The sequence below is a fragment of the Hemibagrus wyckioides genome, linkage group LG09, assembly GCF_019097595.1.
Source record: "Hemibagrus wyckioides isolate EC202008001 linkage group LG09, SWU_Hwy_1.0, whole genome shotgun sequence".
NCBI classification, from domain to species: Eukaryota; Metazoa; Chordata; class Actinopteri; order Siluriformes; family Bagridae; genus Hemibagrus; species Hemibagrus wyckioides.
Window position 1 is genome coordinate 9,835,981 of NC_080718.1, and position 17,569 is coordinate 9,853,549.

The 17,569-nt window shown below is 39.2% G+C and overlaps 1 protein-coding gene across 2 annotated transcripts in view; it reads left to right on the forward strand.

Moving 5' to 3' along the window:
• LOC131358950 (formin-1-like) overlaps positions 1 to 17,569 on the forward strand; it is an 84,877-nt gene that overhangs the window by 17,776 nt on the left and 49,532 nt on the right. The window contains exons 1-4 of one of the 2 annotated variants that reach the window (XM_058398400.1): positions 2,377 to 4,716; positions 6,602 to 6,722; positions 11,969 to 12,030; positions 15,763 to 16,463. In XM_058398400.1, the coding sequence (XP_058254383.1) occupies positions 3,085 to 4,716; positions 6,602 to 6,722; positions 11,969 to 12,030; positions 15,763 to 16,463 (2,516 nt within the window). In that variant the 5' untranslated portion in view covers positions 2,377 to 3,084. Of the gene's footprint in view, positions 1 to 2,376; positions 4,717 to 6,601; positions 6,723 to 11,968; positions 12,031 to 15,762; positions 16,464 to 17,569 lie in introns of those variants that run through there. The other variant, XM_058398399.1, reaches the window with a different exon arrangement.

The following is a 17,569-nucleotide window of genomic DNA, read 5'->3' on the forward strand; positions in this document are numbered from 1 at the left end:
CACTTTGGGGATGTGATTGTTAAGCTTAAGCTTGAGGTGAGTTAGGCACCTGAATAAAAGGCCTGCCATTTCTTACACTAGCTACAGGGATAGAGACATTAGGTCAGAATATGTAGAGTTTTTACATACGTTCATAGATTTTTCATTTTATTTATCCTCTTTGGTCTGATTAGTGAACTGACCTGAAGTGCTGACATGGAGATGGACAGGAAGAGTTTTTGAGGCAACAGCATCCATGTTCAGTGATATTTATGTTTTAAACCCTCTTACGTTGAATTATGTAATCACTTTGTAGTGTAACACAGATCATTTAAATGAGTGCATCTGCAAAAAAACTTACTGAATTTTATATATTTGCAGTACATATTTGCGGAAATCTAGATCTATAGCTAAATGTCAAAATGTCTCCCAAATGTCAGCTCATAAATGACTTTCCCTGGCACCTAATTCCTTTTCACATGCCATTTTTAAATAAAGAGCAGAAACATTTTAATTTATCTAAACCGGTAGGACAGTATCATACTTTCTTTGGGTGTGGACTTCACACCCAAACACAGCTACGCCCATTCAGTATGCAGGTCTTCATGCAGGGAAACAATAGCAAGGGTATACACACAAAAAAAGAAACAGGTGTATCCATATTGCGTCTAAGAAACAGTTCCAATGACTAAATGAGAAAATTGAGGAAAGATTTTGCTTTTTAACAGTCTGTAATGAGTTGATGGTTCTGCTTTGTAGAAACACAGACTGTCTGGTAGTTCAGCTTTCTCAGATAACTTCAATCTTGACTTGGCAGTTTTTCACTCGGTATGCCACCTTTGTTTAAAAGGTGTTGCATAATGCATTCTTTTTCACTGGAAAATATGCAGCTATGTTTACCATTATCAGACTGTCATCTGTTTGTTTTACAGTTTAGATTGAAAGATTATGTTCACCTAGACTACTCCAGACATTTCATGTTGTCATACATTTCCTGTGTTGTCAGTTATGAGATATATTTTACTTCCATTAAAATATATTTTTTACAATAATAAGCAAGAGATTGATTTATTTCAGCTTTTATTTCCTATATCAGATTTACAGGCTGTCAGAACTTGACATGCGGTTAGTATTTGGTGGCATTGCCTTTTAATTGCTTGAACTGGTGTAGCCTTCTTCAAGCGTCTCATTATTGGAATTTTTGCTCATTCATTCTGACAGGACTGGTATAACTCAGTCAAGGTTTTGAGCTTTGTTACTCAGTCATGCTTTTTAATTCAGTTAACACATTGTCTTTACGATTAGGTCAGGGCTTTGTGATGGCTACACTGGTCTTGGAGTAAGGGCTTCTTCCACAAAAGACAGACTTTTGGGGCATTTCGATATAGTTGATGTACATATTGGTGAATGTAAATCTTGGCCTTCATACAGTATACAGTATGTACTCTAGTCAGACTAAGTATTGCTTTTTGTTAAAGAGCAGAAAGGAAAGGCTAACTGAAACTCCTCTGCCATGCTTCTTTCATAACAGCAGCTGATCCCATATCACTTCAGCATGAGCCCAGGACTTAACTATGTTGCAATACTAAATCCTTTTAGCTTATTATCCCTTAAAGCATGTAAATCGTATTAGACCTATAGCACATTTTTTCCCTTCTCTTTTGTATTTTATTCTCTTTTGTTTCTCTGTTTTTTCCTCATACATACATAAAGAGTTTAAAAGATTACATTTAATACTATAGATGCATTTTAATACTATCAGCTTAAAACTGATAAATTGCTTCAATGAAATGTGGTGCAGTTAGAATGAACTAAAAATAAAATGAGAAAACCACTGCAATATGACAGGACTTTCAGGCTATAATCAGCAAGATAGATAAGAGAGAGAGAGAGAGATAAAAAGTTATAACATTTTTTATATGTAATATTGTAGTACATTTGAGTGAATGCTTGTGATGAGGATTTAAATATTGATTTAAATGTAAGTGTTTGCCATTCTCAAAAATGTTGTTAGTGCTGAATCAGCAATAAGGACACTTTTTATAAGTAACTGAAATCAAGATCCATAGATTTCTTCCCTAAAGGCTAAATTCCAGACAGAACTAAAGGATAGAAATGTACAGGTTTGTCGGGTTAATATCATTTCTTTGGTGGTTGTTTTGGCAATGTGGATTGGTAGAGGCTTGGTGAATTAAAATTATAGCCAATGGTGTAATACTGTGTGCAGGGTTACGCAGCACCGCCCACTCCACCTGATCCGCTGGATTAGCAAGTCAGAGAGGGAGGGAGGAAGGAGACAGGGGGAGGGAGAGAGAGAAAGAGAGAATGAGGGAGGGAGGAAGGGAGGGAAAGAGGGAGGGAAGGAAGGAGGGAGGTTGTACACACTGCTATTATGAGGAAGTAAGTGTGAGTAATAAGATACCTGGCTGTACGTTTTCTTCTCAAGGAGTAAGGAGAGGAAACATAAGGGAGGGAGGTACAGAGGCATAGGTAACCCGGTGTGACACACTCTACATGAAACCTCACAGATTTTCACAAAGACAGCACCGAAATTTCTCTGGTAGATCTACAAACTGTTGTATGTTTTCAACAAGCAAGAAGAAAGCACAGTGGCTGGGAGACTGCTGAGGACATTTCTGGACTGCGCTTTCATTCAAAGCTGAAGAGAAGTATAGCTTTTTAGCTTCCAGCAAGATTACTGAGAATGACAATGTTTTGTAAACACGATTCATTTGATATGGGCAGGAGTGTCAGTTGAATCAAGCCCTAATTTGTAGCACTGGAGTATCTGTTTCTTTTTTTTTTGCTGAAGGAACTAAAAAAAAGAATAATGTGGTTAAAAAGATTCACGTTATTGTTTTGACAAGTGCACAGTTTGAATACAGCTTTACCTGCCAGAAGGAAGCAAGATAAGAGGAGGTTTTATTGAGGCTATAATCGTAGCACTCCTGAAGCGGGCAAGAAAAACCAGGGGATTTGTTCCCACAAAAGACTTCTGTTTTCTCGACCAAATGAAACCGACTCTTTGTGACACTGACTGGATACACAGGAGTGATTTAACACTGGTATTTTAAGAGGATTGGGGAAACCTGTTAAATTCCTGTCATGGAGGGGAACAATTCATCTGGGTCATTAATCCATAAGTTATTAGCCTCACCTAGGTTTGCGAAGAGAGAATGTCAGCAGCAAGCAGAGGCGAGTGCAGTGCTAAAGTCGTTCAGGACATTGCCCGAGGAAGAGTCATATCCACACCCTGCAAACCATGGTGATATTAATAACAGCTGTGTTCATGTTGGTTCTACGAGTGCAGATGTTTTACAGAGCTCTCCTTTTCTTGGTTGGAGAAGGCCTTTTTCTTCCTCATTTACTGACTCAGATGTGGTTCAGGTCACCAGAGTGGAGACCTACATTGATAATGATAATGATAATGATAATGATAATGATAATGATAATGAAGAGGAGAAAGTTATTGAGAAATCATCATCTCTTGAACAGAACTGGGATCTGCATCATTATGAAAAGGACAGTAATGTGTCTAAGACAGATGCCACACTATCTGTCCTCACAGATAGAAATGTTTTGGAGTTGACCAAAGGAGATGACAGTTCTCTTCTGTACAAGACGTGGTCTAATGATAGTTCTGACAGAAAAGAGGACTTATCTCCTTACTCAGTAGATCATTTTGGACATGAAATTTCATCTAAAGGCTTTCTGCGGGATTCTTATCTAAACAGTGGTGATGGACAAACAGTTTCTCCATACAGTACTGTGGACTCTCCTCACGAATCTCCATACAGGACTGAAGACTCTGTACACGATTCTACCTATAGGACTGAGGACTCTCTGCTTAAGCTATCTACAGAGCCTCAGCCTACACCAGCACCAGATGAAAATGCTTTGGACTCCAGGTTGCAATCATTAAAGCAAATTTCTCATCAAGAAGAAAGTTGCAGAACAGCTACACCAAATATGAGTTTCACCAGTTCAGAGTCCCACAGCTCTATAGATACTACCTCTCTAAGCTCCACTCTCCAGCCAGGAGATGACATGACAAAAGACCCATTACAGACAAATCGGAAAGAGTCCCTCAATGATTCTGTGCCAAGTGCCACATCTCCTTCACAAGACATCATAGAGGACATGCATGCCACTAAAAAGACCACCTCAAACCCATCCACATCTCCTACTCACAAAACACTCTCAGCAACATCCAGGGAACCCTTCCAGATGCCGGCCCTGTTCAGTGGTGTACGAGTACTAAAGAAAGGTGCTGTGGGAGAGGATCGAGAAACCATGTCTGAAATCAAGCAAAAAGATACAGACCGGGCACTACTGAGCCTGAAACAGCATGTCAACAAAGCCAAACTCAAACAGCATCAAGTCAGCACCTCCACACACAAAAAGGGAGCTGATCCCAAACCTGGGGCTGAGTCCAAGAATCAGTGGCGGCGAATGTTAAATTTCGATGACATCCACAATGAGGAGAGCCTAGAAAAAGGGCCAAAGGGCAATGAAGGCCTCAATACAGCAGAGAAAGTACAAGCAAAAGATGCGTCAGGGGAGTCTTTCAAGTTTTTGTCTAGTTTTAAGCCCCTTTTTAAGGACAATGTTGTAGGAGATACTTCAGTTGACCTGGAGGCTGTAAAGAAGAAAAGAAAAAATGACAGAGAACTACTGAAGTCCATCTTTGAAAAATCTCCAAGCAAATCACAGAGCACTGACAAGAGTCCAGGAGAAGTATGTATCACTCAAAATATGTTTATCTGTACAAACGACATAGATAAAGACGCTATAATCTATGGTTACTGCCCAGTCTAGTTATTATCTTCAGTCTTAAGTAATGCTATGGTGTAATTATCATTATGTCTCATTAACCTTTTGAGGTCCAGATATGGGTCATAGAGTTTTGAAAAGTGCAGGGCTAGATGGATGAAAAAATCAGGATATTAGTGTTGAAGGTGTTTCTGAGGCATTTTACATTTCTGTATCAAGCGCATAGATTTGCTTTCATTTAAACCCGTTTTTAAATCCACAACAGCTTTTCAAACACTGCCAGTAATCATGAAATGATCTGTAAAGCTTTTAGTTGCTGTTTAAATGCTGTGAGTCTGTTAACAGTAAAAAAAAGGAAGGAATTAAATCAGACAGTTTGATTAAATAGTCCATTATAATGGCAACTACAGCTTGTATAAAGGCTTTGTTTGCGCTTCACAGTATTATGATTACATCACACCTCTAGGATTGGATTTTTGATTCCTGCCTTCACCCTGTGTGTGGAGTGTGCATGTTCTCCCATTGCTTTGAGGTTTTCTCCAGGTACTCTGGTTTCCTCCCCCAGTCCAAAGACATTCATTGCAGGCTGACTGGCATTCCTAAATTGTCCATAGTGTGTGAAATGTGTATGTGAGTGCAATTGTGCCTGCTGATAGACTGGCACCCTGTCCAGGTTGTCCCCACCTTGTGCCCAGAGTCCCCTGGTATAAGCTTCAGGATCATCAGACCTTGTGTATGATGGTTGGTACAGAAACTTGATGTCTAGATTAATCACTCTGTGTGATGTAGAAATTGGGTTTGCAGGAAAAATATACTGTTAGAAACTCAAGCTGTGTTCCAAATGACATCCTATGCACTATGTACTCTATCATTTAGAGTATAAATTTTAGTAGGATATCATCTCAAATGGAACACATGGAAACTTTTTTTTAACTAAGCGGAGGTATAAGCTGTTTCCCAGTAAAAGACAACAAACACACGATGCTGGTAAAGTGACGCTGGTATCTTTAACAGAATGCAATTAATTTTGAAAACATTGAAAAATAACTCACACAATGGGTGTGATCAAATTTAAAAAACATTTTCAGGATGTCTTGTCCATCGGAGTGTCATCGGCCATCTTGAAAATGTTTTCTCATCCAGTGCTAGCGCCTGGTAGCCCCGTCCCCTTACACTATGTTAGCAAAGCTAGTGTTGAGTGCATGAAGTGTTCAGCATTCCACACTTATTCCACACTTCCACACTTCAGTTCATCATCTGGCTACTTGAAGTGCACTTCTTGTCTTCTTGTTGGAATTTTCAGTGTGAACACACTACTCACACTATTTATACTAGAAAATGACATAGAATAGGGAATAATAATAATAATAATAATAATAATAATAATAATAATGCAATTTGGGATGCACCTGCAGTCTTTTCCTTCAATCCCCATTTCCTTTTTCTAGAAGGTTCTTGTCGCTGTCTGGATGCCTGAGTTGCATCATAGAGGAGAATATTTTATACTAATATTTTTTATACTGATATATTAATAGCATGAGCAGGGGTAAACTTCTATTATTAGAAAGCTCTTACAACACTTTCTACTGCCAGCTATTATATAAAAGAAAAGTGGTGGGACACAACCCGGCATATTATGGAACATGCAAATGTATGTCACCCCGTAGGTATTTAATTGTAATAGCAGCACAAATTAAATCAATCTTTCAATCTATCAGTTTCAGGGATAGAAAATCTTTTAAAACACATCCGATTGATGATGGTTGTATTGTCAAGTTTTTTGGATTGTTGCTACAACGTTTGCAGACTTGATCTATAACCCTTACATTGATTTCTTTTCGATTCCCAGACTGAGCTCTCCTCTCCAGGAGAAAGTGAGGACAGGACTCCTGGGAGACTTCAAGCAATATGGCCACCACGTAAAGCTAAGGATGAGGAGGAAAAAGTGGGACTCCGTTACACTGAAGCAGGTAGGAGGTCTTTTGATGTGCAAGCACTGATCTACGTACGGAAACATACTTCTTTTTCTGTTAGCTCTTGTAACAAGCATTCCTCTGTCTTACATTTTAATCTACTTCTAAGCTGCTGAAAGGGGAACTGCAACTTGGGATTGGAGTGTCCGAGGGGTGTTACGTGTTTTTGCAAAATAAAAAGCTGGTAGAAGAACATTTTCGTTGCATTTTATGAATAAAGTTGTCTACTGCAAATCTGCACACTTTATAATATCTGCAGTGTGTCATAGTATCCAGATGACATTTAGATTCACTTCTAGAACAAACTCTCCCCAGTTTTAAAAAAAACTATATATATATTAAACAACCGTTAAACTGCCAAATCCATTGTATAGCTGTGAAGGATTTACTGTGCCATTTTTAAGCATGAAATGGCAAACCAGTTTTTGACCAGGGTATGGTCAAAAAACACCCACAACAACTTGCCATTAACACTTCAGTAGTTCATCCATTTGTGAAGTTTAAAAGGAGGGGCAAAAGAAGGACAATTAGACTTCACTTCACTGACTCCACACCCTGCTATTGCTGATGTGGATATTATGTTGTTGTTGTTTCAGCTGCTCCCTGTTCGGGGCCGCCACAGCGGATCATTTGGTCTGCATGTTTTGATTTGGCACAGGTTTTATGCCAGATGCACTTCCTGATGCAACCCTTCCATTTCATCCAGGCTAGGGACCGGCACTGAGAGCTAACTCTTCAGTGGCTGGGTTTAGCATCCAGCCCAGGAATCGAACCTGGGCCGCGGCAATGAGAGTGACGTGGGTATTGTGTATCGACTCTTATATAAGCATTGTCTTGATAGCACCAAAGAGGCTCAGCACCAGCACATAACATGCTTTCTATCACTTAGACCAATATATACAATATATATATGTATCTCACAAAAGTGAGTACACCCCTCACATTTTTGTAAATATTTTATTATATGTTTTCATGTGACAACACTGAAGAAATGACACTCTGCTACAATGTAAAGTAGTGAGTTTACAGCCTGTATAACAGTGTAAATTTGCTGTCCCCTCAAAATAACTCAACACACAGCCATTAATGTCTAAACCGTTGGCAACAAAAGTGAGTACACCCCTAAGTGGAAATGTCCAAATTGGGCCCAATTAGCCATTTACCCTCCCCGGTGTCATGTGACTCGTGGGTGTTACAAGGTCTCAGGTGTGAATGGGGAGCAGGTGTGTTAAATTTGGTGTTATCGCTCTCACACTCTCTCCTACTGGTCACTGGAAGTTCAACATGGCATCTCATGGCAAAGAACTCTCTGAGCATCTGAAAAAAAGAATTGTTGCTCTACATAAAGATGGCCTAGGCTATAAGAAGATTGCCAAGACCCTGAAACTGAGCTGCAGCATGGTGGGCAAGACCATACAGTGGTTTTACAGGACAGGTTCCACTCAGAACAGGCCTTGCCATGGTCCACCAAAGAAGTTGAGTGCACATGCTCAGCGTCATATCCGGAGGTTGTCTTTGGGAAATATCAGTGCTCCCAGCATTGCTGCAGAGGTTGAAGGGGTGGGGGGTCAGCCTGTCAGTGCTCAGACCATACGCCGCACACTGCATCAAATTGGTCTGCATAGCTGTCATCCCAGAAGGAAGCCTCTACTAAAGATGATGCACAAGAAAGCCCACATACAGTTTGCTGATGACAAGCAGACTAAGGACATGGATTAATGGAACCATGTCCTGTGGTCCAATGAGACCAAAATAAACATATTTGGTTCAGATGGTGTCAAGCGTGTGTGGCGGCAACCAGGTGAGGAGTACAAAGACAAGTGTGCCTTGCCTACAGTCAAGCCTGGTGGTGGGAGTCTCTTGGTCCGGGCCTGCATGAGTGCTGCCGGCACTGGGGAGCTACAGTTCATTGAGGGAACCATGAATGCCAATATATACTGTGACATACTGAAGCAGATCATGATCCCCTTCCTTTGGAGACTGGGCCACAGGGCAGTATTCCAACATGATAACGACCCCAAACACACCTCCAAGATGACCACTGTCTTGCTAAAGAAGCTGAGGGTAAAGGTGATGGACTTAGGAGAAGCATGTCTCCAGACCTAAACCCTATTTAGCATCTGTGGGGCATCCTCAAACGGAAGGTGGGGGAGCGCAAGGTCTCTAACATCCACCAGCTCTGTGATGTCATCATGGAGGAGTGAAAGAGGACTCCAGTGGCAACCTGTGAAGCTCTGGTGAAATCCATGCCTAAGAGGGTTAAGGCAGTGCTGGAAAATAATGGTGGCCACACAAAATTTTGACACTTTGGGCCCAATTTGGACATTTCCACTTAGGAGTGTACTCACTTTTGTTGCCAATGGTTTAGACATTAATGGCTGTGTGTTGAGTTATTTTGAGGGGACAGAATTTCTTCAATGTTGTCACATGAAAAGATATAATAAAATATTTACAAAAATGTGAGGGGTGTACTCACTTTTGTGAGATACTGTAAGTTCCATTGTTTCAGCAACATACAGTCAAGCTTTTGTTGTTGTCTTCTTTATGTATCATTGCCTGCATTTGCATCAACCACCTCTACAAATTTACATGACATGCATGTAAATGGATCTCACAGTTTTGTCATTTTTCTGGATGGAATTCCAGGTTTCCGTGAAAATACAAAAGAATTAGTGTAAAGGCACACAGTAGGGCACCAGGTATTTGATCAGTTTCATAGTTAAATGAAATTAAAATGGTTGAATGAATCAAATTAGACACTTTTTTGTTAATTATTTAACTTCAGTAGACTTACACTATGTTCACACATACAGTGATTTTACTGCCTCTAATTTAAGTTTCCACAGGCATTGCTACTACTAGCTACCATAGTAATAATGTTTATCGGTGTGTAGTGCAACTACCTTTCTACCTTTTCATGGTTCTAGAATGGTATGGAATATTCTGGGGTGAGATTCGGCATATGTGTATAAAATGTAGCAGTCGATATCTGCATCATGTCATATGAGATGTAGGAGAAGCAGGTTGTGCTGCTTACCATGGATCACATGCACTCTACTGTCTTCACTCCCATTGGTAGTCACTCTACCAAGTTACTCCATATATGCATAAAGTTCTTTTCTCAAATTTGTTGCATCATTGTACATGTCCACTTCTAGTCAACGACGGTTGTTGTCACTCCTGTCATCAGAAGTCTCCAGCTCTCACTGAAAACAGATGATCTCTGGTGGCTTTGTCTCTGTGAGTTGCTGTATGTGTGAATGAACACATATTGCATGAAAACACTCAAGATTTGGGAACATGGTAACATCCTCTGTAGTCTCTTTTCAGTGACTTGAATCATTTGAATCAGTTCAGTTCAGTTGCCCAAACATGCAACTTGATCATGCTGCTGTCTAAGGCAGGCATTGAAGAGCTTGAATAGTGTAAAATAGCTAATAATTATTGCTCTAATTGTTCAGCATAATATGCTTGTATGTTCATGCGTCGAATGATTTTTTTTCACAGCTACCAGCTACTTTAACACAGACTACTACTACTAGTACTAGAGTTTACTCGCACGAATCACACAAATTTACACAATTAAAAAGTACTACAAGGATTTGGTGATTCACACACTGACATGCTGGACATAAGGCACAAATCTCAACCAGAGTAAAAGTATTCAATGACTTTGAGTGTTAAAGATCAGATTCAGCACATTCATACACTCAGTTGCACTTACACTTTTCCAATATTATACGATATCAGTTCAAATACATAAATCACTTGTGAATAAAACATGTCTAGAATTTGTGAGAGCTCAGTAAAGTCAGTTAGTCATTAGTCTTTAGTGTAGAAGTGTAGGGCAAAACAATTGTCCCTATAAGTTTCAATAACAGTTCAACAATTAGAAAAAAGTTCATCATCCTATGTAATTTGCAGAAGAGTCAGAAAAGAAAGGAAAACCTTATGGCTTTGAGGGCATTGGGCACATTTTGCTGGCATGGTTTGGGTTTACTTTGTTCTTCTATAAGGAAGGTTCACTACACTATCATTTGATAATATTATTCTTTTCTGGTGGGAGTAGATTCTTCCAATGTATCCTCATGTACACTAACAAACACTCAGTAAATGGTGGAATGAGTATTAAAATGATGCAAATCATATGCTATGGCCTTTACAGTCACCAGATCTCAACCCATTCTTCTCCACTTTCATCAAAACACCAATGAAGGAATCTGATAGAGAAGAACGATCCAGTACTGTTACAGAGTATTGTTGTCATGGCACATTGAAGGCGTTTTGAGAGCTTGTGAAGGCTCTCTTAGGTCATCTTACGGTTTCTGAGGTCTGAATCTGAGTGTGACTGTTTTCGTTGCCCCTCTGATCCCTATTGAATTTTTTGTTCGTCTTATTTACACAATCATAGATGCACATGGAGAACACAACACAACTCATCGGCTTAAACACATGCACAAGTTACTTTACTTCCAGCACAAGTGCATACTCGAGCACAGGTTGTGTTCTCGTTCACAACACAATTCCAGAGCAACTGAACTCACAACACCTCCTACAGGTAGTCTCCGGTTTGGTACCATGCAGCAATTCCAGTCCACAAGACAGCTTTCACCTTAACGTTTTCTTCTTTTCTTTTCTTTTTTTTTTATGTCACTCATCTGTATAGGCAGTTAGGCCTCTAGGACTCTATGAAGCTAGGACCACGCTGTTCCACATCATCTCAAAGATGTCTTAAAAACAGAATATCTCTGAAGACTTGGTTCTGTTTCCAGATTTATTTAGTGACCGAATTGCTGGAAGCCTGTAATTCTGGGAATCTGGAAAGTGTGCTTTATTGTTAGTTGTGTTGTTTTTCACATAATCTGGTGTAGTTACATAAATACACTAAAATGTTTGATAATACATCATTCAAATGCTTAGCATTCAAATGCTTATCAATATATCATATTTCAGTGTATTAAGAAAGTAGAATATGTGTTTTGTTATGTAAATGCAGTGTACAGTGAAATCAAACTAGAAAAAAACATCATGTAAATGAATATCACAAAAACATGAATGTATGCCCTGATTATTTATTTCTGATTTTGCTAAGCTTTACACAAGGGCACCTCTTTAGCAGAGTCTGTGTGTGTCTGGGGGGTGTCTCATTAGTTTCATTCTCTACTTAAGGAGATTAATGATAGGATTTTTGTAGCTGAAATCTACTTCTACTTAATCTTGTGTCATGTTTTTTGTTTTCCCAGAGCACCAGGCTGCTCTTCTGCAACTGAAGAGAGAATGTAAAGAGGAAGTGGAAAAACTGCAGGTAAGTCACACTTTATTCTTATCCCATTTCCATTTCCAAATTGTAGTAGTAGTGCTTGTGAGGCACTAGATGGCAGCATACACAGTGAAGTTAAACAGCATTCTTAGTGTATGACAATTTGCTCTGCTCTTAGTCCAGATTTATTAAACCACTACAGTATGTGTGGCTGGCAGAAGTGAAACTTATATATAGTCAGTAAATGGGTATAAATCTAGCAAATGCATGTTAATGTGCAAGTCATTTACTGTGTTGTCTTTATCTTCAGCTCTACACTAGACTGCTTGTGGCTTTCTGTGTTTTTTTCTACAGATATCCTGTACTTGGTTTTAGTCAGCTGGTAAAAATGGCTAATCCAACCTCTCTGTAGTACAAACATTGCTGCAACTTTCTCTTCTTCTTCTTCTTCTTCTTCTTCTTCTTCTTTTGGCTTTTCACTTCAGGGGTCGCCACAGCGAATCATCTCTCTCCACCTATCCCTATCTTCTGCATCCTCAACACTTGCACCCACTAGCTTCATATCCTCATTTATTACATCAATCTTGCTGCAACAGTCTCTTTGAGTAAAAAGTATGCTCCAGTCTTATAGACTAATGAGAGCCAGGCATAATGTATTATTGCTGGTTTTTTTTTTTTTTTGCAACCTTTCAATCGCAACATAAATCTTACAGACTACATATTTATTTTGCTAACATAATACAAAGTCAAAGTCAAAGAGGCTTTATTGTCACTTCAACCATATATAGCAGATGCAGTACACAGTGAAGTGAAACAACGTTCCTCCTAGTCCAAAGGTGCTATACATAACACAGACAAAGTACAGTGACGCAGACAAACATAGAGCTATGACATAGAGATAAAAAAATTAAACTATAATTTAAAAATTAAAATTAAACTAAAAAATTAAACTATACTTAAGGTGCAGTCTTTAAGAACTAGACATACAACAGAAGTGCACAGGAAGACGAGACAAGACAAGACAGTGCAGACAAACAACATATAGGCCGACTTTGTGCAATGAACAAGACAATGTGCAAAGAACAGTGTATACAGTGACTGCAGATATTAAAGCGACACATGTAAACAGGATTAATATAAATATATATAAATGTAAAGTGACGTGTGCGTGCAAACAGGACAATTTAGTGTGTGTGTGTCTGACTATGTCCAGCACAGTTCAGTACTTTTTTTTTTACAACTACACGGTATTAGGTTCATAAATAGTATTCCATTTACAATATTATAATTATTTATGTATATTTTTGGGGTCATATTGTTTATTCTTTTCCAAGTCAAATAAAAGCAATAAAACTGTGAGAGTGTGGGGGGAGAAAGAGATCCATGACTTTAAAGAACTTCACATTTGAAGTGGTGAAAATGAAAATTTTCATATTAAAATCATATTAAAAAGTGCATATTAAAATCTCAGTTATAGATAGAGAAAGCTTTGAGATTTAGATTAGATTAGATTTGATTCAACTTTATTGTCATTGTGCAGAGTACAAGTACCAATGAAATTTATTTAGCATCTAGGAAGAACTGCAAATATTCAAGTTTTGATGTAGTGAAGCAGAGACCAGCTCTGACCGTGAACACACAATACATGTAGAGTCGCTGATCCCTGACAGTGCAAGCTGCATCATAAGGTAGAAATGCTGAAGAATGTGAAAAAATATCAGAAGGCATAATAACAAACATTGTGAAGTGCAGTGTGAAGGCAAGTTATTGTACGGTGCAAGAGAGACAAGAGAAACGAGTGGAGGCAGTGCTTTACTACAGTACCACAGCCTCGGTGTGGTGCCCGTTGACTGTAAACATGCTTGCATATGAGGGCAGAAATGAATAAAGAAGCCATAATGGGCTAATATTTTCCAGATGGAAGCCTACCTCCTACTAGCTCCTCACATGAAATAAGATCAAAGTTTTTAGGCTGGATGTGTCCGGATGTCTTATCCATAAAGATTACACTCAAAACCATCCGTGTTCTATAGGGAAACATTTCCTCATGATTCTTTATATTATTTATTTAGTTATTTCTGCTAGAACATTGGTTTGAATTCCTCTTGTGTGTCCTATACTGATGGATCAGCTGTAGAAAAGGCCTAATTCGTTGTTTCTGTAACTAACCTGTGGCTGCTCATAGTAAACAGGTGTTTCAGATGTGGCTTCACAGACATCTCAGAGGACAGAATATTTCTGATACAGTTTTTGTGTGTGTGTGTGTGTGTCCTCTCTTTTTGTCCTGTAAGGGATTTACTGATGTAATGACAGACAGACACACATTAGAGCTTAGCTCTCAGGCCTGCTTTCCAAACAAATTAAACAAGATCAAGTCTGGGCTTTGTTGAACATATTTAGACTGGTGTATTGTTCAATGAAACAGTTTTTACACACATTCACCAGCAGAATTGAAGCAACCCATACAGAATGAAACAATATTTGTTGAAGTTACTGTTACTGTAAAAAAATTTTCTATAATAAGTAATCCCTATTTTGTGTGTGTGTGTGTATGTGTAAAACACTATCTGTGAATTCCTTGTTATAAAATATAAATTGTTAATTGAGTAATGATCTTGTGTCATATAAAGAGACATTAAAGCATGTCCTATAGCATTTATCCTTCTAAATAAGTCCCAGGCTAGACGTCATTGAGAATGATTAATGTTATCCTATGTAGCCACATCCATTATGTCATAGTGTGCAGTTTGTCACAGCCGCATTTGATTCAAGGGAAAGCAAAATGGAGATATTTAGCACTGACAACAGAGCGCTGAAAGACAGGAACATGCCTCATTGGTTCTTTGTGTATTGCATTTTTTTTAAATAAGAAACATGTGGATGTCATGTGAAACATTTGTTTCTTTTGCATCTCAACAGACCAAAATATTTTGTTTATTTTGTTTTTATTTGCTTCATGTTTGATACAGGAACATTTCACCACAAAGCTTTGAATAGTAGGACGTTGAAGGAACTTGATTTGTCATAGTGATGGTCTGGAAGCGTTGAAGATTCTTTTGAAGCCAGTTTTACACTGTACAGTTTTAGAATTGGCAAACTGCACAAGATAATCCCAAATAACATATTCTATAACTCTATGATATAACGACTGTATGTTCACGATGTCAGAACCTAAGATGTAGATCCTTTTAATAATTCATAAAATGTATACATTCTTTAAATCTTTGTAACCCAACAGCACTGCTTTTTTTGAACTGTTTTTTAAAGGTAGCTTGAGGCATTTTTTTGTCTGTTAGCATGTTTCGTTCATGTTTCAACATTGCCATCATAAAACATTGCCATCAGATTTGTGTATTCCTGTGTCATCTTCCAATTGGTGCATTTTAAAAGAGTCTGTCTGAACGCAGTGGTCATCTTCTGATCTTTTCATTTAAAAATTCAGACACTGTCTTGTTCAGTCTTTCTAAGACTGCTGATTTCACAACCAAAGAATTCTTTTACAATGTGCTTTTAGTCTAATTGTATACTGTAAAGCTGGCTTAAGATGAATATCTTTGCACTCAAGTTCCTCAAATGAGTGGAAAAATCTGAGGGTTCATTTGACTTGATTTATTATTGGTAGACTTCCAAATGACCTGATGAACTGATTACTTTAAGTCATATTTTATGTATTAGCTTTCCATACTGTGGCATGTATATTTATCTATAGAATGGCTTCAAATTGTTACATGTTTGCTAACACAAATATCTGTCACATATCTACACTATTTACCCCAGGCTGATTCCGAGCTCCGGGTGTTTCAGCTGCGCGGAGAGCATGCAGTGGCTCTTTCCCGACTGCAAGAGACCATTGCTGAACTTCAGAAGGATCGAGGCTATACACCAGGCAAGAGAAAAGTGCACGATGCCTGTGTGTCCACCGAAGATGACGCGTGTCTCAAAACGTATCGCAACGTTTGCATCCAGACGGATCGGGAAACTTTTATCAAGACGCCAGAAAGTGAGAATGCCAAACCTGTTCAAAGCTTGCCTCGAAAACTTGATCTCAATTCCATCACCCAGAATCTGGGCGTGGTACCTGGAGCACCACCTCCACCACCTCCCCCTCTGCCTGGCCAACCGGGTGTCTCCTCAGCTTCAGGTTCAGCAGCACCACCCCCACCACCACCACCCCCACCACCACTGCCACCTGGATCAGTTCCACCACCCCCTCCACCTCCTTTACCTGGAGCCGGAGCTGCACCACCTCCACCTCCACCCCTCCCCGGAGCTGGTCCTCCACCGCCACCTCCACCTCCACCTCCACCTGGATTGCCTGGAGCTCCACCCCCACCCCCACCTATTCCAGGGGGTGCCCCCCCACCTCCTCTGCCCAGTTTTGGGATGGTGGTGGAAAAACCTCCACGCAAAGCAGCAATAGAACCAACATGTCCCATGAAGCCACTCTACTGGACTAGGATTCAGATTCAAGATGACAAGTAAGGACACTCAACCATCTAGGCTTGAAACCACACACACAGACACCATAATGTCTATGTAGCTCACGATTATGAGGGAAAATGCAGTACTTGTTTTAAAGTGCCTGTAGTTTATACAGCTGGAGGGTTTGGAGTGGCAGCACGGGAGCTTTATGGACTTCTGTTACAGTAAGTGGGATTAGGACAGGATCTACGCTGCCTTATAGTCCTTCATCACTCCAGAAGCATCAGGGATAAATTAGATTTTCACTTTAGGCTTCGGTGCTAAAGTAATATTTTTTTAAATTAAACAAAAGCCTCAAGGTTATGTGTGTATTAAGCACACTTCATGACACCCTATAAGTCACGATTTTAGGCTTGAGCACTACTCTTTAGCCTTGGGTTGTGAGTATTATTAATATACAGAGTAGCGATGACTCCGCACAGAGTATCCTTCAAAGGGAAAACTCTAAAATGTGTATACATTGGCTCATCTCCAGTGAAATACTTTCACCTTGGGGAAAGAAGTAAGATGCATTAGAGCTTTTTAAACCAGTGGATAAATGGAAGGAGAATTAAATTCCCATCACATCCATTTGTGTTGAACAATACCGCTGGAAACGAGCTTCCCCAAATGCTTCAGATTAGTCTCACTTGTCCTTAATTGAATCACTGGCAGCATGGTTGATTGCTGTGGTATCCTATCCGTGTCCAACTATTTGACCCTTTTATATTCTTTAAAACCTTATTTCTCGCTTGTAAAATCCTTTACTGAACCACAAAGACACCCAGTCAATGCTCTCCTCAATGTTAAGGCAACTCATTATATGCAGTAAACTATGCTCGCAATCTTAAGATTACTTAAGATAATGCTGTAAAGATGAACCGTTTTACATCATCGTAGATCTGATTGGTCATTGGATTGGATTGGTCTGATTGGATTATGCTTTGTATAACAACATGGTTGGGACATTAATACAAGCAATAATTCAAATCCTTTCTATAGTAACTACTTTTTCTTAGATCTATGTCATGTAAGACATAATTACCCGGGTTAAGAAGCATGTTGAAATTTAAGAAAGAATGGATGGAGTCTCAGGTGAGAGCGATTTGTACCACTTTGTACC